Genomic DNA, 27,825 nt, shown 5'->3' on the forward strand with positions numbered 1-27,825 from the left:
TTTTGTGAGAAGTTGTTAGCATAATGAATGCAAAAATAAAATTATATTTTAGATCTTGAGGCTATTTGGAAAAATAATATACAGTGGTGCTGCTTTCCACCACCAGGGAAAGACTTTCCTTCTTAGCCATTAAGCCACAGGACTCTTTAACTGAAATACCAAAGCAGTAAAACTCCTGGACAATATTAACTTAAAATGAGAGTTCTCATATTCCCCTAGTCTTTCTGACTGACATAACAAGGACTACAGCAGTGTCACAGCTGCCTGAAGCAAATGAGAATAAACAGTTAAACTACACAAGTGCTGCTCATTAGGATAATTTATTCTGTGATTATTCTTGTGCTCTACATCTACTTTCAAACATGCAATTTTGGTATCTCCCACACTACTTTTTATTAACAGTAAGAAATCTAGGAGGGAAAGGGAGGATTCAAAAACTCTGTGTATCCTTTAATGGCATAAGTCCAAGGTGCATCAGTTGCTCCATCACTGCGTGTTTCAAGTGCATCCATTCAAGAAGGAAAATAGAAACTAAACTATCACCTGCCACAGAACAGTATTAAACCCTTTATTTGGATTTATACTCCCCATCAGTTCCCAGTTTAACCTATTACTGAAGAGAACGGACCAGTCAGAAAAACCACAAAACAACTGAGGCAGGAAATTAGCCCTGGAGATCATTTTATCCAGCCTTGTTACTCAAAGCAGACTCCAGCAGAGAAGGTTGGAGTGGCTGTGGCCAGTTGTGTTTTTAGTCTCTCCAAGATGGAAACTCCACACTCCATGTGCAACCTGCTCCAGTTAAACAGTAAAACAGTAAAAGTACCTTTTTCTTATGTTTATATGGAATTTCCTGTATTTCAATTTTGGTCTATTGCCTTTGGTACTTTCATGGTGCGTCTGAGACAAATCATCCCAAAGACCCCATGGATACTTGTGCCCTGCTGCTATGCCCCTCCAGTAGATACTAAACTTTGCAATTTCCTCCAGGAAAAATCTTGGTTTGCTTAGAAAATTTCTGTGTTATTCACAGGGAAGGCAGGTTTTCCTTGTATGCTTATCTAAACATTAAAACAGCAAGATAATCCAAACAGATTTAAGAAACTTATTCTTGATCTATTATTGGATTCGAGATGTGGTCTGTGGCACAACATGGACCTTTTCAGAAGAAAAAAAACTGCTGTAAAACAGAAGTCGTCCCTGGGGCATTAACAACATCTTCCACCAAGCCCATGGTCTCTGCAGAGGAAAAATCATTAGCCTAGAATAAAAGTCCCATGCCCCCCTACAACACCTTGGCGCTTGCTTATGGTGACAAGCACATACACCTCCTTCTGCAGGACGAGGGAGCAACACTTCTGAGTGTGCCCCTCAGCATCATCTCTTTCATACTCTGACTGTGTGACAGAAATAAGTGCAGAGGATGTAGGGGGTCTGAGAAAACAGATTCTGCTTTAAGGAAGATACACTATTGCAAGTTGTTCTCTGTTAGCACTTGGACATATTATGCTTCGGGGAAAGAAACAGAAAACTCCTTCTGGCTTTCAACAGAGGGGAAGTTTTCAGGGGGAAAAGAAGGAAAGAGTTTCTGTACATCAGGAATTACACATTCTGTTAAAATTCATACCAAACACTTCCATTGCCCTTATGAATTCAGGCAGAAAAAGAACAGTTCATTGCAGGATAAAAGTCTCATTACTTGCTGGAATTCAGTAAGATTTCCTCTAAGCATACGATGAAGCAGAAGTTTGCAGAAGGTGAGGAAAGATAACATTAGGTCTTTTTAATTCTGAGCTGGCCATGGTGATTTTATGGGTACAAACCAGCTTACAAGAAGTTGTACATATCACTCTAAAGCCAGAATTCTGTAGTGTTGGAAATGCTATCTGCTTGGGTTTATCTGAAAGCAATGGGATATACTTGAGAAGTGGACAAAAAGCAGTTATTGCTTTACGAAAAATACCAGGTTGCTTTTTCCTCCACAGCACAGTAGCAGAGATGGATTGGCTGACTCAGGGATCAGGCGCTAAGCAACAAGCACTTCTCGCCAGTAAAACAGAAACACCCAATAAAACAGCCTCAGTTCAGGAGCTGCAGTGCTGCAAAGAGCCATTTTCCTCCCAGGTGGAACCATACAATCTCCCATATTGTGTGTTAGCAGCAGGCTCGAGGGGCCACCACTGTGTAAGTGGGGCAGAGGAATGGGGCAGAGACTCCTGCGGAGACAAAACCACTACTTAGAAAAAATCCCCTGTTCAGAAACAATGGAGCTCTTTGTCAAAGCATTTTGATGCTTTGACATAAAATGGCACTTTGAAACAGGCACATGTGTTCCAATAATTCAAACATTTCCACCACACAGTACAAGTTTTTAGAATGCCAATATTTCTTGACACATGCCAGCCAGTGTCCTTGGTTAAATGCTTTCAGAGTCCTGGTATCTCCCTTTTCCTTGTGCAGAAAGGAGAACAGAGAAAGGCCAGTAGAGAAGTCAGGCCCTGGATCAAAGTTCTCCTGGACGTGACAATCCCCAGCATATTGCAGTGGTAACTCATGCTGATGCCCTCTGTGCAATACCTGACATAAACTTCTCTGCTACAATGTGCTGCACTTCATCTGTTCTTTGTCAAAGGGACTCTTCTTTAACCAAGGGACTAAATCACTTACTCTACATTAATAAAAAATAAAACTGTGCTACTGTGATTGTACCAGCTACAGGTAATGTAGCTTACTCATGTACAAACAATGCTAATACCTACAAAAACAATGGTCCTCTATGAGGTATAAAAGGATAAAATCAGGAATGATTCTATGAAATAGGTAACAGAAAAAAAATACAGAAAGGCGATGTGAAAGGAAATCAGGAAATGTTCTGAGATGAGAGATTTATTAATGTACGGATCTACATCTCTAGACCATATAAAATTATACTTTCAGACTATTATATTCTATGCAGTAAGGAATAAATCTAGACTGGCAGAGCTGGACTAGATGACCTTTACAGTAATTCTCTCATTTTTAAAGATTTCCCCAGCTTTGCCATGGAAAGAAATTATGACAGGCCATTCTTTCCCCCTCACGGTCACAATGCAAAAGAAGGTAATATGGAAAAGTTTAAACAAAAATTTCCCACAAAAGACTCCCACTGTGCTTCATGATGGCCCATAACCAATCTTACCTCATCTCTAGAGGATTTTGCTTTGCTGCAATGAGTAACTCTGGATTTTAGTAATGATCAGAGAGTATACAGAATGAGATGCAAAATCTCCCATATTCAATACCTTCAAATTTCATTTGGGCAACCACTTCCCCAAAAAGAGCAAATTAATTGTATTAACTATTTCTTTCAAAGAGAAACAATGCAGATGTGAAAATATTCTCCAATCTGTGACAGGAATAATATACCTCAAGAACAATGCAGATATTATTCCATATAATTAAAATAACTTAGCACTCCCTCCCAAGGAGACTAAGTATTACTGTTTCACAAAAAATATGCTTAAACAGAACTCAAATGTAAAAGCTGTATATGCACATCTACTCTCTTCAGTCTTGAGTTCAAAGGACTGAGAGTCTAGAGCTGGGAAAACAGATGTGAGATTACTGAGGCACATTCCCGAGATGATTTTAGATAAGCAGCAACGAAACAACAGAAACTATCCCTTAAATCTGAGCAAGTTGCTACCCTCCCAGCTATTGCCAAAACACCTGTTTTCCTGTTCATCTCCAACCTTCCTGCCATAGGGCAGACAAGCAGGGCTGCAGGTTGGCCAAGAGTTAATTCAGTCTCCGTCTCAGGAGGTGTTTAACATCCAGCTGAGCAAAACCCTGAGAAGCCTTGTCTGACCTCAGAGCTTGCCCTGCTTTGAGCCAAAGACCAGAGCACAGAACCTCTTGAGGTTGCTCCAGACTGAATTATCCTATTATCCTATGCAGTTTCTGCTGGTTTCTGAGGCATCTGGGTTTTGTTTTTCTGTAGCAAATTCATTAGATGCCTTGCTCTCGCTGGCATCTTTCCTCTCCTCTGTTCAACATTTTGCTTGGAATTATGACAACTGGTTACCCATTCACCCAGTTAATCACCTTTTACTGGTCCCATCATTAGTAACAGCAATTCATACCCTATTTGAATGTGGAATTTAGTACAGATCTGAATAGGATTAAGTGAAAGAGACTGACTGTAATAGCAGAGGACTAGACCCAGAGGCCCTTCTATTCTCTGTTGATTGCACTAGACTAAAAATAATATAAAGCCAACTTCTATTAGCAAGGAATTTATATGCTGTTTCTCTCTTGCTTTTTCTCTCAGAAATGCAGATTTATTTTGAATCAAATTTTTACCAAACTATGATGGAATAGCAAAAATTACCTTTGACCACAACAATTTTATGCCTATGGCAATCATTTTTCAACTGTCACAAGGAAGGCATGTTTTGCTTATTGGTTAACTGTTTCACTGCATTGTTTGTTTATTATGCTATACAGGTCACTTATGACCTAGATGAAGTTTCTACACAGATTTTAACAACATGAACACTATTTTTATCACTCATTTTGTGTCTGTTACATTTGTGAAGTGCTGCATTCAAATAAAAGGATACACACAGTATTGTTTAGATGGTTTCTTTTCGGGCACAGAAGATGGCCAAGTCCTGGAACCACTATTCCAACTTTTAGAATGTGAGTGAGACATGCTGCTCTCCTGTCTGAATGAAATATACAAACCCACAAGTATCCAACTGAAAGGAACCCCACATGTGTAGGCATTCAAAGCTGCCATGGCCAATGTGGCTGTGGGACATGATGGTGTTTCAGACTCATAAAGGCAATTGGTAAAAATTTCCTATTATGTTTCTTTTCCTTATCCTACTTTTCCCTTAATTTTTTCAGCATTGTTCTTTCTGAAAGTCTCTCAGAGCAAAGGGCTGTCTATACCTGAACCACAGAATAGGCTGATGAGAAATGGATAGAAGCTCACGATGTCTTCATAGCACAACCACGTTTCCTTCTCTGCATTGCATTATATGAAACATTTTACTAGCAATTTTGCCTCTGAATAGACTTTGATACTTTTAAAATAACTCCAAATAAGATTATTCTATAACTTCATAAGCCTCTTCAGCTCAGTTTCTACTGCAATGCAGTGAGTTCCTTCCATTTCCACACATGCGGACCTAGCTACCGTCACAACCTTATTTCCTCATTACATGCTCACTGATGGAAAAAGGAGCAAGAAGCTGAAGTCCTAGAAAAAGACAAACCCCCTAAGGCTACACAAACTTAGCTGAGATGTGACCAGTATAACCTAGAGAAGAAAGATGTAAATGTCTTAAATGCTCCAGTCACCCCCAGAGGGGACATCCAGTGCTTAGCTCTTACCAGCCAAGCTCTGCTGGAGCTTCATGAACACGAAGTACTTGAGGAGAAACCCAGGCACTACAGCAGCTCAGAGCCTTGGACTTTGCCACTGAGGCACCCAGGAGCCTCCTCCCAGCCCAGTCTGACAGCTGTCTTTGGAAAGTCTAGGCATCAGGAGAAATTACAGTTTGTTCACTTGTGACATTTTAACAGCATATGTAGTACTTTTAGTAAAGACTTGCATTTTTCTCCCTTTAGAGTAGAAGCACAGTAGAGTGTGCACAATTATATTTCGACTGTAAAGGGCTAACTTGCAACAGAGCAGTGAAGAAATGATTTTTAAAATAATTTCTTACTGTAGTAATTAGAAACTGAAATTTTTCATGACTATTTGTAAAACTGTTCATTATGTTTATTTAATTTCTGGACAGTTACTTGAAATCCAGTGCACTTTCTTAGCTGGGAATATAAAAATGCCAATGGTTTTTAACTGGAATACAACTATAATTTTTTTACATTACATAATTCTTACATTTTCAAAAGACAGTTTAAGATTTCCTTTGCAGATAATTAAAGCACATAAGTCTGTAATCTATCTGCAAGTTTCAGTATTATTTTAATACATATATTTAAACGGAGATGAAAGACTACAGCAAAGAAGTAACACTAATTCAAATATTAACAAAATTTATGGAGGTTCTATTGGAAAATACTTATTACTATGCACTTAGGTTAAACTGAACTTTTGATACCAACTGCTAGATTTTTATTCTATAACAATTACATGCCTAACTATAGACTACTGCGAAAACAGGGTGGAGAAAAAGAAAAAGGGAGGCTTGTTATTTAAATACTGCCATAGTTGGACTCCAGACATTTTTAAGAAGAAATTTTTTAAGAAAAAACCAAACTCCATCTGTTGTAATGGTACAATGACATTCAAAATTTCAGACACCTACTTAAAATCTGTGCAACTGATTTTTCATTTGTTCTCTACAAATTTTTTGTTTATTTACAAATATCCATAACAAAAAAATTAACTGAACAGAAATTCTTTAAATACTGTGATATTTACAATTGTAGGAAACTGCTAGTTTTTCAGTGAGGTAGTTTTGTTAGGGCTGTTTTTTTAGTAAATCATTCTGCACTATTTAATGTTTTTTAGATGCCATTTTTATAAAGAAGATTTTTTGCAATAGGTTGATGGGTAGTTTGCACATAAGGTTATTAGGAAACTATATGCACACGTTCTGCACTTTTTAAAATGCTAGTTATTGGGTACTATGATTAAAGATTTTATAAATACATGCATATTTGATTCAAGAATTTTCATCAAAAACAATGTAATTTAAGTATTTTCACTTTTTACTCCCTTTCAGCCTTTCTGCAGAAAGGAACAGGAGAAGTAAGGGAAAATCAACCACTTCAGTTAGATCTGAAGTTTTCAAAATCATGAGTTTTTTGGCGAATTCTTCCCTGTATTGACAACACCTAAATATATACATTTTGAATTCAACTTTTAGAAAGCATTTTCCTGTATTTTTTCTGGAGGGGTTTGTAGGAGGCAAGAAACACCTGGAAATACACATGATTTAAGTAGAAGTTATTTTGGCTAAAAGTTACTGTCTCCTTTCCTATTTATATTAATAGCTAAAAATTGACTTTTGCCATAGGTCCATAAACAAATGTTCTTCACTTGAAGTATTCTCAACAAGACCACTGTTGCAGCCAGCCGACCCAGGCTGATGCTGCCCCACCAGTTCTGCTGAGAAAACCCAAGGAGCTGACCTGGCACAGCCCCCTTGGGAGGACGGGAGGGAGGAGCAGCTCAAACTGAGCCCTGCTCACAGCCCTGGTCCTTGCTGCCTCACTGGCAGGAGTAGGAAGGAGAGCGCCTGGCTCTCTGTGGGTGCTCACTGCAGCAAGTATTGCTGTTAGTTATGTGATTAAGAGTTATCAGGCTGTATTTTAACCACATGGATGGTTATATATTGCTAAAGAGGGAAAAAAAGAAGTTTACCAAAGTTGCACCAACTTAATTCAATTTACAGCACAGCTACTCCAGCTGATAGCTTTTATTTTATTTCTCCCTTATTGAAAGTAGAACTGGAACACTGAAGTGCATGTGTACATATCTACACATGTAAATTTAGCAAAATCCCAATGGTACAAAACCTTGATTTATCTGCTCAACCCATTACTGAGCGACCTGTTTCAGATACATGAACTTCAAGTGGCACATTTCACTACTAAACTAACTTTATTTTCAAATGCAAATAAAATAACTAAGAAAACTCCACTATTAATTAAACTAATTTAAATAGTCTGGTTATCACAGCATAGTGAGAAGCTATTATTTTTCTGTCACTTTTCCTACAACTAGCGAGTCACTATGTATTGGTAAGAACACATGAACATGTAAGCATACACTGGAAAAGGCAGAGAGATAATGGGAGGCAGGAAAGGAGAAGAAACAAGGTCAATAATATAAGTTTATCTGCGTAGGTTACAGCCTATTGTATACAGCAGGGAGTTATGCAAGAAGAAACAATCTCACTTACTAACCCAAACAATAGCCTGTAAGCTTTTCTTCACATTGCAGTGCTGCTTCTAGGCTAAGGGAAAGTTGTATTGATCCAGTTAGCAGCAAATTATTATTAACCTGACACTGAACTTCTTTTGACCTATGACTCTATCTCCCTCCTAAATAACCACATTATTTTCCTTCAACAAAAACAAAGCACAACACACCAAGAAAATTCCTTTACAGAAAACATAATGAACTTGAGAAACTACAATATGTCAGAGTTTTCATCTCTTGTGCCCCAAAAGTTCAGGACAAAATGTGCTGTTCTCTACCTACAGAAATAGATCACATTGAACACCTGCTTGCACATCAGATTAGCAACAGCTCAGTTTGCCTCAGCTTAATAAAAACATTAACACTCTGTGTTGGTTTCTTTTACAATACTGAGGAAGAAAAACAATGCAAGAACAACAACTTGTCTAGAAATCAACAAAACACCAAAACAATTTCTAGGATGGGAAAAAAAACCAAAGCACTGCAGAAAATTTATATATGAGGATTCAGAAACACCAGAAGAGGATACAAGAGATGTTTAGCTCACAGACACAACACAAATTAGTTTTTGTTTGGCTGTGGTATCAGCTATCACATAGGTTACGTTCAGTGGACACAAGGAAGCCCTGTTCACTTTTCAAGGCTGCAACTGAAATGTACCCTTGACCAGACAGTTTTGATTGCAATGACCGGTCAGTAATAGAATAAAAACTTTTGAAACCAGTGATTTTATGCAAGTTTAGTATCCTGACAGTCAGAAAAATGCTAGACTGCCACAATCTTGTGATCACTTTAGAATATAACAATTTGAATCTGCTGGCATTTTACAGAATAGCTTTTAGCAAATAACAACCAGGCACTTCTACATTACCATGGTAATTTTTTTAACACCATCCACTTTGTTTACAGCACAAAAAATAATACCATTTCTGCTGTGGTAATTTAATTCAGCAGTGTAGTTTTTTGATCAAAGATTTTTCTTTTCTATAGAGCTATACATAAAAGCAGCAGAAGGAGCTGAAGTCAGCATAATTGTAAAAGCTGCTTTTCTGCAGAAAAGCTTCACAGTAAAAAGGTAATCAACCTGCTCACGTCAATGGCTGCAAAATCCAAAAGGAAAGACGCCTGGAATTGTAAAGGGAACTCATCATTAACCAGTGGGATGCGTTTTGGTCCAAAATTATTTAACGTTTGTATCAATGGAGTCAAAAAAGAATGAAAACATCACTGAAAAAAGGTAACACAGAATCAAAGACCAGAGAATGACACAAAATCTTACTGCGGAATGAGCAGCATGGCTTTTACTCCAGGGAATTCAGCAAAAGGGAAAATAGAAGAAAAAGCAGAAGAAATGAAATGTGCATGCTTTGTATTTCACAGAATACACATATTAAAAATATAATTTCAGAACAAGGAGACCCCACACCAGACCCCAGATTCCTGGTGCTTCAATACTTCTTTGTTGTGGACTTGAGAGTCATGGGGGCCCAGTTTGAGAGTCCAGAGTCCTTACTCTCACATATTTCATACTTAAGGTTGCTTCAGAGATATGGATTATTCAGCAAGCATACCCAGGAAGTTACATGTTTCAACATGACCAACCATATACAATTTACTGTATTTAAGAACAAAGAATGCAAGATAAAAGCTTTTAGATTGGGAATATCCATCTTGCCTATAAGTGATTTGAAATAATATCATTACAGAAAAAATAAAACTAAAACCAAGTAACAAACACACTCCATTCCAAGGCTATGGATAAAATCAGTAATCAGTCCTTTGAGCATTTAAATAGAGAAGTAGTCAACAGGAATGGTTATGTAACCTTTCCAAGCAGCTTCTGGAAATTTATGTGCTGTGCTGGCATACATGCTTTAGGAAGGATGCTTAAGATAGTTTAGGATTAGAGATGAAGATTTGAAAGAATTTTGAGAATGAAGAAAGGATGTGAAAACACAATTTTTGAAGAAAAACCTAAGAAGCTCATTATAACACTTGCAAGCAAGAGGAGTATACAAAATTATTTGATTAAAACCTGTAAAATCCTATACTGAGGGATAAATTTGGTAACAAAAGATGTGTAAATACAGAGGATAATGGATAACGGTACATTTTAAACTATGGTTGGACACAGAAGCCAGGTAACCACAGGCTAACACATGAATACTCTTAAAAATAAGAGCAATGAGGGATTTGAGCTACTTAACAAGCCTGGTGCAGTGTTCTTTAGCACTGGGACCTTATGCAAACAATTGAGGCACTACAGGTTCAAATTTAACTAAAGCCACGTGGTAGAGGCTGCTCTTTACTTTAGGAAAATCTACTGGCTTGTGGTGTACACAGCACAGAGTCACAGTATTCTTTCTTCCCCTGATATTTTAGCATGATGAAAACATTGACTTCTGAAAAAACCCAGACCAAACCAAACAAAAACCTCCAGCTCTTTCACTACTATCAGGGTAGTTCTTTTACACTGAACTCATGTGTATCCAGAGGCTTCCATTTACAAATAATCTGAAATCTTTGGGCAAAACTAGGTAGCTGCTGATTGTAAAGAGAAAATTGTAATAGGACAGCCACTCTTTTAATGATCTTTAAGATGCAATTTGAGTATAAAGTATGTTTCCATTGTCTGATTTGTTATCGATAGCTTAATAAAATTTTTCTTCAAACAGATAGGAGTTCCTTGTGTGTTATCTGTACTTCCCCCATTCTTTGGGCGCTCACTGCACTGTTTATTTAAGATGGAAGAAAAGTTCTGCCCAATTTATTACAAAACCTTTGACTCTGCTATGTGGCAAAAGATGTATGACCAGAATATTTGGGTGTCATTACCACTAAATAGAAACTCTGGAACTGCATGATAGCAGCCAGCTTCCAGAGGCAGCATCAGCAATATTCAGCTGCAGAGCACTGTAAATGCTTTGTGAAGGGCTCCTTTCCATTCCCCATTTCTTGGACAAATCAATAGTCCAAGGTTCCTTTTTCTGTTTACTTCAAGCATTTTGCTCCATAACCAGTTAGCAGATCAATACTGATTTGTATTCTAAAGAATGGATAACCTTTATTTATTTTTATAAAGGAGTAAGCTCCAACTAAACTTTCAAATAGATGCTGAAGATTTAATGGCATTACAGAGAGAGATGGCAATGGCCATGATGCACAAAAAGGATTAGCTGATACTGGTGGAATTTGGGGTGGTAACATTTCAAATGTTTTGTGGATGGATATCCACAGTAAATGAAAAATGCTTGTTGTCAATTCTATGCTTGCGGTTGCTCATTAACTTCCAAACCAGAGCTTTGAGAATCCACCAGTTCCTGTGTACATCATTTATTTTTGTACAGAATTTGGAAACTACACTTACTATGCTATAGAGGGAACCAAAGAAAAAAAAAAAGATGGAACTTTAAAATAAAAGATTTTGTTACTGCATAGTGTCAGGAATTTAACATATACTGGGAAACAAATGTCACTGAGAGATGAGTATTCTCTTGATACATGGAAAGTGCTATGGGGTGAATGTCTCATCACATCTAAAATATGTTGTGATCTTCTAACTCCATTTTTGGACACACTTAAAAACGAGCAAGTTACTGCAATTTTCCTTTTGCATCCTAACCAGCAGAACTGCTACCTTCACATTTATACCTGCATTCCTGAGGGCTGTATGTTTAAAACAGTTATATGCACTAGAGCTCCTCTTACCTCAAAGGAAAACAAACACCTCCCACAAGTTTTCCTGCCATTATCAGGCCTTCCAAGTGCATGTAGTAAAGGGGCTGTCTGACAACACTTAGCAGCAGTCATGGAGATGCTGGGAGGAAGGTTTCTAGCCAGTCAGGAAACTGCTGCTGCTTCCTTTTCCGTCAGCAGCAAGTCAGTCAAGGCAGAGATACCACACTGCATTTCAAAAGCACCATTTTCTAATACAGGAAATAAAATAATGCCCTCCATCCTTCATCTTAACAGCAAAATCGAGAATTCTAAAATATTTCTTTGAGACTTAGTTATTGTCTGAAGAATATAAATCAGTGCAACAGCAGCAGTCCAGAGAAGGTTTGAAGAACACTATCAAACCAAGACTGTCTCTTACCACAAGCACAGAGCAATGACTTTTGTTAATATTATTTTTACTCACATGGTACAGAGCAGTTTCTGGTCCAGGTGTGCCCATGACTTCTTGCCTCAATGACTCCATTTGTAAACTAGGCAACAGCGAGTAATGACTTGGACTACTACTCTTGTCTCCCTTCTTTTTGGACTTTTTCCCAGTATCCTTTTTGCTATTCCTTTGAAACATGTAATCTTCTTGACCTATTTTCTCATTGCTCATATAGCGAAGCAATGAATTTTCTGTTGAAAGGAAAGTAATGCAAAACATCATTGTGGACTTTTACATGCATGTAAATCCTGCTTCCAGAACATGCAATACTCCTGCTAAGATCTACTGCCATTTTTAACTCTTTAGGACTATTTAATTAACAAAACCCATCTGCTTCTTTGGTGCAGATATAATAAGAAAGCAAACTTCTGGTAGGGAAAATTCATGACTGTTGAAGTTTTCTGGTATATTCTAAATAAAGAGAACAAAATATAAAAGAAGATGTACATCAATAAATTTTGTCTTGGAGTTTTAAAAAAATGAGCAATGACTGACCTATGATAATTTTTGGGGTTTTGCTACTTTTTTAACCAGGAGTCATAATTAAGTCAGTGGCACCACACATTTTAAAGTAATTTGCTCTGAATGTTCATTGGGGATCATTCACCATATCATACATACTTTCCCTGAATACTCTTCCAGCATGTACCCATTTGTAGCTGACCCAGACGCAATGTCTGTCAATTTAGGAAACCCCATCCGATTTCTTTTTCACAAAATTGTCTCTCTTTCCTTGCATTAATGTGAACTTCTAGTACCCACAACCTCCTGTGGCAAGATGTTCTTCAGCTTGAACATGAACTGCACCAGCTCATTTTCTTTTTATCCAGCATCTGACAGAGATATTTGAGCTCTTTGCTCTTGTTTCAGATTAAACACTGACAAACCTATTTCCTTACTTCACTCCAGACAAGCTTTTATAAACCTTTATGTCCTGCTCCCAAACTGATAATGGCCAGCCTGGGTAACTGGCCCCAGTTCAGAAGTCAATTCAGGCATCTGATTAATTTTTGTTGTCTCCTAAACTTTCTTGAATTCAACTTATTTTTCTTAAGACATTAAGAGACTGGAATTGCACACACATAGCATGACAACAAATGACACGGTAGCATAAGAATGCTTCTAAATTTGGTCTTGTATTCTTTTCCTAATAATTCCTAAGTGTTTCCTTTTTTGATCTCTACTGAATATTTAGTTAATATTTTTACAGAAATAGCTATCATTGCTGTAACATCTTGTTCTTGGCTGATAACAGCAATCTCAGAGGTTATAATTTTGTACGTGGAGTTATGTATCCAAGCCTCACAACCCAGAAGAACTTATCCTATTTGATTTTGAAGTAAATCCCATTCTGCTCTAGAATGTTTTCTAGCCAACTTTCTCAATCCTAAAATAGACTCTGCAAAAAATTAGGCACATATAATAAAGAAAATACCAAAACAGGTTCACAAACATATATAGCTAAGCAAGCAGCAAAATGATGTTGAAATATATAGCTTAAAGCAAGATAAAACCTTGCCTCGTATAAGATGTGTGTTCAGATTACTTACCTCTCCTAGTATCTCTTTTTATTTTATTGGGGTCTTCATAATCTCCCACCCAGTTATATTCTACTGGCATAGAAATAGGCCTCAGCTTCCCTGGAAACAGAGGAAAAAATTGAGATCATGCACCATGAGGCAGCATTAACCCAACATTCTTTAGAAGAAAGAACAAATTATGTGCTAAGCTGCAATTGTACAGGGTTGCTTATGAAAGAGGATCCAGCATTGCCTCTGAACAAGAGGTTAAGACAGGAGCTCTGTTCTCTTTAACAGAAAAGAAGCAGCTAAGTATTTAATGGATTTTTTTTTTAAGTTTAGAAAATAAATCCAGTGCCCTACAAAGTCATCAGTGGAGTGACGTCTGACACTGACAAACGCATTCAAATTACTTCAGCTTTCACTGAGCAGTATCTATTTCTTATTCTGGAAGCCCCTGGCACACACATGGGAGAACTGTTTTAAAGCACATGGGAATTGTTGGTAACAGAAACTTGTGCATATCACTGAAATACCTCCACAAATAGCATATTTGCTGGTGGGCTTACAAGATCCATCAGTGACTAAGTGAGAAAGGAAGTAGAAAACCTCTACATGTCGTTTCTTTTGTAGCATTTCATTCGCAGAAAGCAAAGTACATTATTATTGCTAAATTCACTTTGACTTCAGACAGCAATAAAAAGAATAGCTGAAGACTATTCTGTCCTTTAAATTTTGACTGGAAGCTGCTGAATTGATTTTAAAAAATGCTGTAAACTATGATTTCTGTTTAAGGACTTCAGTATATAGCTGGAAATCAGTGAAATCAGTGTGCTATGGAACTTAGTGGGAACACTTAGAATGGTCTGAATTCTTTAGCAAGTTAAACAGTGTATTGAAACAACGTGTATGTAAATAATATATTGAAACAAATCAGAGAAGCATAGCACATGGCATATTATCTGACAGACTGAAAACAAAATGTTTTTCCAACAAGATCAGCCCTTGCTCTTTTTAAATCAATTTACCAGTCACAAATCCAAAAAGCAAGCAAATAGTTTGATTTTAAAAGTAGCAAAGTAAAGTAAAAACTTGAAAGTTCTGTAAATTATTTTAGTAGAAAATCCCTACATGAAAATCTTACTCCACATTTTGAGGTTAAATCCATGATACACTGAAAAAAAAGATACATGTTTATAATGAAAACAAATATTCAAACATGTCCATCTCCCTGCTGAAGTCCTGTGTCCATGGAAAACACACCAATACCACTGAGGCAGCATAATGGTTAAAGTTTTTATCATCTTTAAAAAAAATATTGACAAAAAAAGTTGTACATTCTGTTCAGACCACAGGATCAGGTCACAAATACTTCACTACTCAGGAAAATAATAATTTTCTCTTATCATTAATTTTACTATTTAGGGACCCATATTTAAGTCTGATTGAAGCTGGTGAGATTTAGGGCACACAGTCATTTCCTGAGTGGGGATGTATTCGGCTCATGTTTACTTGATCAGAAACAGCTCTCAACAGTTTCTTCTTCTAGAAATAAAACCTTCTTTTCTTTGTGAGGCTAAACACACAGCATCTTATTAATAGGAGCTGCACACTTAATAAAATAGAAAAGCTACAAAATTGATTGTTAAAAGCTGATTGTTATCAAAAGTAACAACAAAATTTCTGCAAAATCTTCAGCTGTTCAAAGTACCTGCTTTTGTATCTGGCATTAAAACTGCAGTGATCAAATTTGTTTCTTTCCTTAAACTCAAGGTTCATTTGCTTGTTTCCTCTCCTAACAACCTTGGTTTTACACCCCTATCGATTCCCTAATCTCTTTTCCATCGAGAGGACACTTAGGAAAATTTTCATCATGCATGTGAACAGAAACATTCCAAGGCCAATTAGCAGCAACTATGGAAGACTTCAAAGCCAGAAAGAGCAAGAAGGAGAAATATCTTTGTTAACATTGTCAAAAAATGTCAAAATATTCCAGTAAAGAAATTACAAAGGGCATTATTAACCTCTCATGAAGGAGAACTGAGAAAATTTTTGTTTAAAAGTTGACACATCACAAAATTAATGGTAAGTACATGTTGAAAATAATTATTTCTCTAGGCCTGGGAACTCTTTCTGACCTTCTTTAATGGGTGACCATAAGCCAGAAGAGTGTTATTGTCATTTTCCAGATTTCTGTGAAACCCTAAGGCCATGCCTACCCACAAACCTTATGTTAACAAATGCCATGTGGGAAACTTTAAAATTTAATGCTGAAATGGTAATATTTTTAGAAAATACACTTAAATGAAAATGGACTTGACAATTCATTAAAAATGGACTTGAATTCATTAAAAAAAAGTGAGATGAAAAGTGAAAGACTGTAAAACAAATGTGTTAAATAATGACTGATTTTCAGCGGAGTCTTTGACCCATGTCTTTATGACCCTTTCTGCTAACAGAAAAAAAAAAGCCTAAAAAAGCTATCCTGTAACAAAATAATAGATTCAGCAGTCCTTGAAGAAGAAATGTGTTCTTCCCTCTCAACCACCAGTATTAAAATTTAATGTCTGGAACAGTGAGTACATCTCTGTTAATGGAACTGACTGCAGCCACCAATTGTAATATTTGAAATACTGGAGTATTAAAATTGATATATCCATTTTCAAAACTTAGCAGTTATTTTGCACAGAATGGGCATGGTTAGAAAACACTTGAAAACACTTTGAAATCAAAAGGACACCGAAGATTTTTCAGCAGGATGGTGTACTTGTGCAGAAAGAGTGCATTTTGCGAAAATGCAACCTTTCATGTTGTGCAAGCACATTGCTCCAGGTCCTGAGGATACTTTACACAGATCAAGTTCAATTTATATCAAGGTTCCCAGGTGATTCTGGGGCTTGCCTGCATGATGTACTAAATCTATGCTTCCTCATAATTTACATCTATTTTCTTCACAAAGGAATATGATGACAGGATTGTTATAGTAACTAACATACAGCTTGTGCTCACTTTTAAAGCTGAAGTAACACAGCAGGTAGGTTGAAAAAATATTCAAGTGTGTGCTCAGCTAATACTATAGCAGTCAAAATAACTTTTTTAAGCATGAGATTTCCTCTTCATTTTCTTCCACAGCCTACCAACTCTACATCTGTACAATTTTATACTCGGCAACAGAAAACCAGTTCTCCCAGTCCAAAGCTAAACAAGTTACCACACTAGGTAAAGGAAGAGTTCCAACAGTTTCAAGGGTAAAATAAGCTGGAGTATTAGGGTTTGAGCATCAGAACTCTCACCAGAAATTGTTCCTGAATTCTCATCCTAAATAAGCCAAAATCCAAGATGTGGATGTAGCACGAATACACATGTGTGCTTACATGCAAAATTCCTTTTTGAACAACCTATGATCTCAAATAATGAGGAACTGCTATATGTAAAAAGCCACCACTTGCAATAGAGGAAGTTACAGGAGGTACAGTATTACCAAAAAAAGACCACTGTCATCAGTCATACTTCAATTCTGGTACTAAAGAAAAAGTATAGAGAGTTTTAGAGAGCAGTGCAGCATGAAAGCAGCAAGTCACCTCTTGGTAAATCTGAAGGGGTTTGATTGTTATTATACCAAAGAAAATTTTTCCAAAGCTGAATTCCAAAGCTTATTCAAATCTTGCCTTTATAATGAGAGAAATTCTATTCTGATTTTTAGTAAAAAAATATGAGCTTCTGGTGTATGTTTTTTTCAATAAAATGATACTGAAACATAGTCTGGAAAACTAAGCTGATAGCAAAAATATATATATAGAAATCCCATCAATTTTAAACTGGACTTACCTATCCCAGTAAATATTTTTCTTTCTTATAACAGAATAAGCCCTTTAGATGAAATTAGACTAAAGCAGTATTGAATTCTCAGCAAAATCAATGGCCACCAGAAATATTTTCATGGTTAAAAACAAAAGCAGATGCATGAAAATCCTAAAATCAACAAATGGTGATTATCTTTATGAGATCAATGCTGTACCATATGTCGGTGTGCTCTCTCTCCTTCCAGGACCACTTGTTCTTCCCTTCTCATATTCATAGCAGTACAAAACTGCATCTTCCTCAACCACGTTGAAGCGTTTCCGATATTCTTGGTCCAGAAACGAGTTTGGAGATTCAGATCCTGTATGAACTGGTTTGCCCACTATATGTCTGCCAACATCGTCACAGGGGAGATTTCCCTTTTCATCCCTTCAATTAAAAAGAAAAGTTTTTAATATATTGAGATAAGACACTGGTTTTTTTATACTGCGAATATTGCAATAAACATGGGCCTATGCCAATATTTTATATGCTGAAACAGATGAAATCCACCCCACATCAGGAGCACACAGCATACATGCATATGTATGCATTTATATGCCAGCTACCTCACACATTTCTGTTTGTTCAGTTCTTTACTGATTTATCCATCTCATGGATTTCTCTGGAAAATTATTAAAGAAATAAAATTGATGTGCAATTATTCTTTTCATTTTTCTTAGTTTTTTCTGGAATCTGCCTAGCACTTTGTGATTTAGGGCAGAGGAGAAATGTTGGCTTTACACTTCTGGCCTTACACTGGATACTTTTAAGACATGTCTACATGGTAAGCATCAGCAAACTCAGTCTGTTTCCTTACACTTTATCCCAGATCAAGAAGAATCAGGCACAGAAGATGAACAGACACCTGACATAGTTTCGCACAATCATTTCAGGTCTAGAAGTTGTATAGGCACATCCATGCAGTTGCACATACAGTGTGCAGCACCTGCTCACCAGCTGCTACCCCAGGACAGTGCTCACTTTGCATTTTGTGTCAGATCCCCATGATCTTTTTGCTTTCTTCCACCCTTGCCCCGCTCTTTGAAAACGGAAACTAATCAAAGGCATCAAACAAGAGAGCAAGCAGAGCAAGCAGAACAAGCAGTCCTGGGTTAGGAGTCCTTTCTTGCACTAGATGAACCAGGACTCAACTAGTAAACGTGCTACTAGAACTGCCTGGAGATGGCTGCAGAAGACCTGATCAGACAGTCATTTCTGTGCAGCACAATAAAGGCAGTCAAGAGAGAAGCAGGTATTCATGAGGTAATCAAAAGACAAGCTGGGCCATATGCTCTTGTTGGAGTCCTTCAGCTCCTGGAAACTTCCATGTGAGTTCCAAGCAGGCCAGCATGCTGACTCCTACTTCACCTGGCACCTTGAGACTCCATCTGAGGACCAAGCAAAGCCTCCTCATGGCACCCAGGCAGCCATGAAGGATGAGAAAAGGCCATCCTGCCTCAGTGTGACAGTGCAGCATCACAAACCCCCACTGATCACTAGACTCACTGTGGCCAAGCTGCTTTCCCAGAGCAGGCATGGTGTTGGCTTAGGGAGGGAGGGAGGCTGGTGCAGCCCCAACAGGGCTGTGGGCTCTCCTCCAGCCACAGAGAGCCTTTCTGTGCTGACAGAGCTGGGGACCCCAGCAGGTAACAGGATGGACACTGACATAAACCAGCCAGATGCTGATTGATGCTGCAACCACCATCGGGGCTGGCCCAAGGAAGGCAGTGCAGCCTGACCTCGAGAGATCTTTACTGCAAGCATGGAGTTAATACAGAGCCATCAGGCAAACACCCTTTGCCACAGCCCTCTAGAGATGAGGGCTCCAGTTCCCATCCCCAAAGATGCTTGATAAATATGAGCAGGCACTAACACACAACCAGCACTCCTAAGCAACCAGCACATGGCAAGTGTTGGTCCCTTTTTGTCATGCCATCCATGAGAGGATATGTCAGCAGCTGTACTGTCTGTGGGTATCATCACCAAGCCTTTGGGTTTTACAATTTACATCAAAATATCAAGTCTTTTCCTCTACTCCAGCAACAAAAGGAGGCTTGATTGTTTGCTTTTCTTCCTTTGGAATGGCAACAACAAGCTGAGAAACAGATGTTGAGCAGTTTGATAATACCCAAAATACACACATGATTTAATATAGTTAATCATGGGCAAAAAACCTGATGAAATGCCCAAACAAATTATTCAGAAACACTGCACCCTATGTGACAGGTGAAATCAAGAATAGTCCATTTGGATTAAGCTGATGAAAAAATTCAAATGTACCAAGCCTAATCTCTCTACAAGATTACAGCTTGTACTAATATGTATTATAAGATTTAATCTGAATTGGTCCAAACTACTGCATTATCATCATGATTTAAGAGATGCTATTAAAAATAATCACAATTAATTTGGAAGTTCTCAATTTCTACAGCAGAACTCAAAAACTGAAGAGTAGTGAATGTTTAGCAAAAATTATTTAAAAATGAGGATGCACTTCTTATCAAATAAAAATATTGTGATGATAAACATAATCAGTTTCAGAAGCACTAGGTTTTTACCATATGAGTACTGCATTCAAAGAGAAACACACCTAAGACTATTCTTTGGTTGGGTTTTTCTTCCCCCCAGCTTTTTTTATGTTAATGGATTACAATGAAATACCTGGTTCTTTTCCGTAAATTTTCTGAAAACCATGTCCTTAAAATATTTATGTGAGCATAGCAAAGAATGGTTATCAGGGAGGTAAAATATGTATTCGATTACTGTGCACAATTCAAGTGTCATGACTAAGAACGTTCTCATTTAATTAAAAGAAAAAAAAGTTATAGTAAACTAGAGTATATGTTAGTTCAACTGGTTATACATGTCACATTTGAAATAATTATTTTTTTCTCTGAGAAACAGAAACCAAGCCAGGTACAGGTGAGGCAAGGATAAGGACGGAACGTGGGACACAGCTAAAGGCTTCACAAAAGGCTTCTGACCTTCCATCCTCATGAAGTCAAAATCACACTTGTGCCTTGCAAGGTTTTTCATATCTCTGAAGAGTAAGAATTTATCATAGAATCTCAACTCCTCCTCTTCAGGAGGCAATTTAACTTGCCATATACCTCACTCTTGGACAAGCCCCTGGAAAGTCCTGTCAGTATCAGGTCATACATCTTATTAACTGGCTAGAGAAGTTGCTGATAAGAAAGTGTAAGAAAAACTCAGCTACAAGAAACTCAGGTGCAAGAAAGAACGTGCTGCCCTTATAACCTTTCCAAGAAAGGTAACTAAAAGAAAAGCACGAATTAATTTAAAAATACATTAACTGGACATATTATAACCTGTGTCTAAGATTATGGAAGCTTTAGGAATTCTGATTCCTCTTAAATACAATCCTAGACCTCTGGGCAGCCACTTTTTACACTATTTGTAGGCCCCAATTCTGTCAGAGTTTCAGGAGTACATCATCTGTGTACATTATGAAATTATATGGAATCATTCGTGGTTGTGTAAAGGTAGGCTAATGAATCTGCAAGGAGGATCTGCTGCTCTTCTGGCTCAGCAAGTCCAGAGATCTGGGAGAGATGAAAATGCCTGTTCCAGGTGGCAGGTCAGAGTACCAGCTGTACTGACAGGGAACAGCATGGTCACTGCACAGTCTGGCTGAGTGGCCACACTGAAACACAAACCTGAAATTTCTCAAATATCGGAGAAAGAAAATGCTATGGCAGGACTGAACAGTGCTGTTGTTGGAGTTGAAAAGTTTCTTGCACTCAACTGACTCCCTTGCTACATTATGATTATTGGGCAAGGGGACAAATATGAGTTCCTTTCCTAGTTACAGATTCAGGGTTTCAGGTAACTTTTGCTCTTCTGAATGAGAATGAGACTGTTGCAGCCAATTGATGACCCCATATATGAGAAAATAGCGTACTGGACCTTCTTTTCTGAAGGCTACTTTTTGCAAACAAGATACTGATTCAGAATATTCTGGGTCTGATTCAACACATCTACCCTTAATAACCAGTTTACCTGCAAAATACAGTATTAATACAGTATTAGCTACAGGGAAGACTAATAAATAGGTATGAACAGAATGGTTAGTTACTTCACAAACATTTTTTTACCAAATTGTACTGTAAAATGGTCTTTTTTACCTTGGAACATAAGGTTCTGTTGGAGGAGGAGGTATGTAGAGATCCTGAAGGGCAGAGCTGTCTCTTTTTGTAGGTGTACTGATAGTGCTGGATGGAGTAGCAACACTGCTTGTAGGGCTTCTAGGAATAAGAGGCTGGTTCAAAACAGAGAGAGAAATAATCAGGATTATCCTTATATATTACACATTTTTATTTGTAAAAGCCAAAACCAGAATTAGTTCAGAAAGCTAAAGAAATAGTTAGCAGTTCTAACATTCTGCGTGCTTTTAAACTGACTAAAAACCCACTCATGCTAAGAGGACAGATCTACAATGGACATGTATTGTGCTTATAAAATTGACTCCTCTGATTGCATCTTCTTCCCTTTAGCACAGCAAGTTTATTGCCAATGCCCGTAAAATCAGTGATCACATGAGCTACTGGTGAAGCCTTAACGAGTAAATAACAAACAGAATCCAGTTAATTCCTTAAATAAACTAACATTGTAAAGAAAAAGTCTAGTGTTTACAGCAAAAGGTGCATAAGTAGGCATTAAATTGAATGTCAAGTCCTTCCATCTGCTCTACAGCTTAAGAATTAACTGTAAAAGCTTCAGCTTATGCCTGCAGATGCTGTTAAATCAGATGCTGCATCCTCAGAGCACACACGCTATGACAGAATCAACTGGAGATTATTATTATTATTCTTCTTCATTCCCCTGGGTACACTCCTCACAAAATAACATTTACTCACAGGTAAATAAACTGTACCCTCCTTGCAAAATAATCATGCATTCTAGCTATCATTCCAATCCAGATCCTTCTCATTTTTTCACAAGATTTTCTAAGTCTCTACACAGATGCAGAAAAAGCAAATGAGAAGAAAACTTTGAATGTTTTAGTCTACTTAATAACACATCTGTCTATAAACAAAAGCCTTGTGTGGCTTGGTTTGTGTGATAGCTAAACTCAAGCAGAAGAAAAAGAAAGAGCAGAACAGCAAGTACAAGAGTATCTTCATACACCCGAAAAAGAATCCAATATTAAAATATACTGAGTTCTGCTTTGAAAGAGTTTTTTCTCCTCCATTGTTTTGGAAGTTTTCTCCTTGAAGAAGGAAGTGCTGGGATTGAAGAGAGTTCACTATACCTAAAATTTCTGACCTTAGTAACTACTTAAAGACACAAACATTTCACATTGCATTGATGGCAGAGAAGCTCTAAATGTGGACTGAATGGTTGCGTAGAAAGATCCTTCTCCCAGCACTGTTATCAATACTTTGTAACAGAGCAAAAGGGTATTCCTGTGTAGAATAATAAGTTTTCATTTTCTAGATATTAATCTTGACACTCTAGCAGAAAACCCAAAAAGTTTAAAGCAGGATCATTGCCAGAATGTTGGCCTTTCATCAGCTGGTGATAAGAGATACAAATCTACGCCTATCAAGCCAAAGCCCCACCACTGTGCCACTTTTTTACAATCTGTATGCAGGAACAATAAATATCACTTAGGAAATCTCATCCTTTAGCCAGTTACTGCCTTGTTTTGGAACAGAGCTGTGTTAGGTGCTATGTAGCCCTAACATAATAAAATACATGCTTAAAATTTGCTTGTTAAAAGTTTGCAAGTCCACCTTTAGAGCAACAGCTATAAACTGACACAAGTTTTCGGGGTTTGAACGTTCCGAATCTGTCTCCTATAAACAGTGATACTGCTTAACTCTTCTGTTGCTCATTAGAGTTAATGTGAGTATCCTACAGCCAGGCCAAAGAAAGACTACCAGTATTTACAGGAAGAAAGGGAGAGAGACACACACAAAAACCAGACAGGTAAAAGACTTTACAACCACTAAAAACAAGACAAATCTACAAAAATAAGAATAAAATTGGTGGCAAGAACAGGTCAGGTCAAATACCCCAACAAAATCCAAAACAATAAAAAACATTCTAAACATCCTCCCTCTCTCTTTCAGAGAAACAAAAATCTTATCCTTTTACATTTTCATCTGTGACACCGTAGCCATAGAGGTTTTTGAACCACTAATACAGCAGTGTTTGTTACCTTTCTGATATCCTGCACTTCTATAACAAGAACACCGTGGCTTGCTGAGTGGCCCGCTGAATTATTTTTCATTATAAGCCAAGAGGATTTTGTGACCTAGATCCTGTTTACACTTGTTAAGCCCAAGCTGTTTGCTCATGGCTCATACCAGCAGAGGCACTGAGAGGAAGACAAACTGTGTAGATGGGTTTGCTCTTCTCCATTTAGAGGAAAAAGTCAAAGCCTTTACTTTATCTGCATGAAAAGCGAGGTAAGAGAAGAGGGGGGACTTAGAGACCAGAACTGTGGCAGTCAACATGAGCTTATGGTTTATCTCACATAGGGAAAATAATGCTCAAGCATGAAAGTGTTCTGGACTTACAAGAGCTTGATGTGCCTCTGGTGATCCTGCAAGCTGCTGTAGGGCTAGAGGACACAGGGAAAGAATTTCCCTTGTGTTACAGCCTAGAATACCTGGCTGCAACTATATAAATTCTAATGATATTGCCCTAACTTCTGGAAAAAGAAAAAAAAAAGCTGAAGTCTGAGGAATCTGTTTGGTATAACACACGGCCCTGACATACAAGTCAGTCTGTCCTCCAGGCAAATTGCTGATTGATCCTGGAAATCAGTTTGGGTTTGGACATCTTTGACAAATGTGTATTTTGGTTTATCTTTCAGCACAGGAAGGTGGTTGAAACAGTGAGTGCAATAGGAAGAAATGGTATTCAGTCTAACCCAGAAAGCCATGAGCTACCCAACTTAGTGAAGGCCAGTGGTTCCCTGTCAGAGGTGAAGACACAGTGTAACTGTGGACACACTGAATGACTGTGGTACCTCACAGGATGGCAAAGTGAATTCACCATTCCAGAGCACCTGGAGCTCCCAAGGGGACAGAAATCGCAATCCAATCCAATCCATGTGGAGGTACAATCCTGTAGGATTGTCCCAAAAGATACTAGGAAGTCTTATTAATTTTCAATATTGCTTTTGCATTGCCAAACTCAACTCTCTGCTTATTTCCAAAGAAACAGAAAACTTGTCCAACTAGAAAAAAAGGGAAATCCTAATTTAAAAATAGGTGACCCCTTTTAAAAAAAAAAAAACAAAAACAGTATTTATCACTACTAAATCAGTAAATCAGTAGATTATTAAGAATTTTTACATGGTAAAAACATTTAAATGGTCTCTCCTGGTAGTAGCTCAACACACTGAGAGCCTTGCTGTAACTACCACCTTGTGCTGTAGAAGTTCAGCTTTCATTTTTATGTACAGAATGAAAAAGTCTTCAGACCCCTCTGGTTGAAAAGCAAGCCTTCAGAACATGGCCTAGATGTATGGTACAACTACATAGCATTTTGCATTGAAAATTAGAGACCTCAACTGCTCAAGTCAATGTGGTCACATGCAAGCAACCAGCTCATGCAGCTCTCTGCTTCAAGGGCAGCCACTCAGAGGGCCACATGCAGGCACCTTGGACACAAAACCACAGGCAACTCCAGTCAAGTATTTCTCAACTGGATGCCTTGGAGATCAGTGGTATCACTGATTTAATTTTCTTCCAAGGAGTAGAGATTCTCCTGCTACAGTTCCTTCTGGCAGGCTGGCCAGGGCAAGTGGGATTGCTGAAACACCAATAAAACTAAAACATTTTCAGTTCTAAAGAGTTGGATACTTGGCCCATGGTAAAAGCCTGACAGATAAAGTTTGGAAGTTACATATTAAAAATGGAACAACCTCAAAATGTCCCACAAATGACCCTGCATCAATCTTAATCCACAATGACAGACACAAAATCTATAAAAAATTCAATATATTTTGGAGTATTATTTCTCAAACATTTTGAATGCACCACCCTCCCTCAGGTTCATTAGTCTTTACAGAGCCTTCCCTAAGCTGTTGCTTGGCTGCAGAACAGGAAAGCAACTGCCAGGAAAAAGGAAATCCCTGTCAGCACCGACTGGCAGCACACAAGTCCCCTCCCTTCAGTAGCTGTTCTGTCCTGGCTGGCTCTGCCCTGTGGTCCCCATCTCCCTCTTGCCAACAGGATCCATTGCTGCTTTTTGCACTCCCAGTCCTGAAGAAACTGAGAGGGTGTGTCCCAGTGAGTCAGCATATTCTGATTTTTCTATCTAAACAATGAATGTAATCAATATTTAATATACACTATCTAAAATTATTTAAAATGTCTTTTAAAACTCTTTGAACCTTTCATTAACACCCTTGGAAGCCGCAATATAAGTCTGAGAAACATTACTCCAAAAAAAGACATACAATTTTTCAAAATATAAGCAAGGCTAATACAAAATTTTAAATTTCATTATCTTTTTACAGTATTTGTATCAATAAGCAGATTTTACTACCAATATATTTTTCATATTTAATAAAAATTACAATATATTGAACAATATGTTTCCAATAAATAAACTTTTTATAATAACAATCATGACATGAAATAATGAGATACTGTAACTAATTCAGACAGAGTTCATTTTAACAGTGCTACACAGAATGCCCAGTTCCCATGCAGTTAAATGACAACTAAGTAATTTAAAAACAAACGAGTGTTTTATTCAAATTTAATAATTAAAAAGGGTAGGATCATTAGTTCTAGTCATAAATTATGAAAACAGTATATAGCATTGTGTCTAGATGAATGAAGGAGGCAATATAATCAAATAAGAAAATATACTGAATAAAAGTAATAAAAGCGTTTTCTTTCAAACAAAGGGCTTCTTATTGTTGCCTTTGCTTCTTAGGAAAATGAAAAGCTCAATATGTAACAGTGGAAATATGATGCACATCTAATCCAAAACAAACTGTTAGAAAAACTACAGATACTGAGCTGCTGGTGCTTTTAAAACAGTACAATTTAATCAAATACAAAACAGTACAGCAAACTACACAGATATACAAAAGGTGACATTTAAAAAGGCTTGGTGAAGGAGGGGTCAGAAAGTTTTTTTCCAAGTCAACACAGCAGATGTGGCTGGCAGCTGGACCTGCCCCATCCTCAGTGCATGAGGAAGAGCCTTCTCACTGACACCAGCAGGTGCATTCCACATTAACCGGAGCGTGGCACAGGTCGCTCTAGCGCTCTTTTTCTGTATTGAAAAAGAACTGGATGAAGAGTCTTCCACACTGTAATAAAGTCCATTTTCTCTTGAGAACTAAGAAAGCATTTTCCAGAAGACAAAGGAGAGCTTTGCAGCTAGGTTCTTGCTAGTGTGCTGCCAGCGACTTACACAAAATTTTCATATGCTCTGAGAATCTTCCCTATTGAACTTTCCACCTCTACTCCAACAATAAAGAATTGTTGGAAAAAAAATTCCAGCACTTGAAGGAGCCTTCCTTTGAAACCTCCCCAGAACAACACAAAGCGGAAAGGAGAAATAAAACAGACAATCTAGAGTAGAAGAAATTTATTTCGGTTAGGTTTTGAAGCAGACAAAAATTTAGAGAGTTCAAAGATAAAATCACCTCTATGTCAAACAAGGAAAATAAGAAAAAAATAAGGGTTAAAGTTAATTGGTTTGTTCACCATATTCAGTAGCAGTCAGAAATACAAATACTGCAAACTGTAATATCATTCTAGGTTCTCACACAATGGATCAGCCTATCAAAAAAAGTAACTGAAAGGCAAATTGAGTAAGGTTTGTCTTGCAGGCATAACACCTTAATATTTATGGTACAATACCATATTAATAAATACTTTCAATTTTGCAAAAGGCAACTACCTAATTCCCAAAGGCCACAGCTGCCTAATTCAACTGTTGAAAAAGCAGTAACAAAAAACATAGGCTGAAAAATCCCTTGACTTCACAAATTTGGACAAGACTCTAAAATGCATCATGGGAGAACCTTGATTACCAGTGAGAGGTTGGATACTGATGGATATTAAAACAGACAATCAACTCACTGAAAACACACAAAAAAAATCCCCAATCAACCAAACAACACTTTCTTTAATCAGGACACAAGGGGGGGGAAAAAAAAGAGTTTTTTATTTCGGTACTGATTGACCTTAGAGCTGGAATTAGTGCGCTTGTAAATACAAACTCATTATGTAATGGTGCATGGTATAGCCAAAGGCTAATTGTATTATTTTACTGCACATCAAACCATTCAGTTTCAGGATGGCTACACCAGATGCATAATTCTTCTTCTTTCTTTCTCTCCCCTAACCTTTCATAAT

General features: G+C 37.6%; 1 protein-coding gene across 6 annotated transcripts in view; it reads right to left on the bottom strand.

Moving 5' to 3' along the window:
* Window positions 1–27,825, bottom strand: part of CNKSR2 (connector enhancer of kinase suppressor of Ras 2) — a 207,641-nt gene that overhangs the window by 63,673 nt on the left and 116,143 nt on the right. For all 6 annotated transcript variants that reach the window (XM_030960095.1, XM_030960123.1, XM_030960114.1 and 3 more), the window contains 4 exons: window positions 21,613–21,746; window positions 17,643–17,854; window positions 13,655–13,744; window positions 12,081–12,295 (listed from right to left, as the gene is read on the bottom strand). In XM_030960095.1, the coding sequence (XP_030815955.1) occupies window positions 12,081–12,295; window positions 13,655–13,744; window positions 17,643–17,854; window positions 21,613–21,746 (651 nt within the window). The remainder of the gene's footprint in view (window positions 1–12,080; window positions 12,296–13,654; window positions 13,745–17,642; window positions 17,855–21,612; window positions 21,747–27,825) is intronic.

Source organism: Camarhynchus parvulus, chromosome 1 (genome assembly GCF_901933205.1).
Source record: "Camarhynchus parvulus chromosome 1, STF_HiC, whole genome shotgun sequence".
Classification (NCBI taxonomy): domain Eukaryota; kingdom Metazoa; phylum Chordata; class Aves; order Passeriformes; family Thraupidae; genus Camarhynchus; species Camarhynchus parvulus.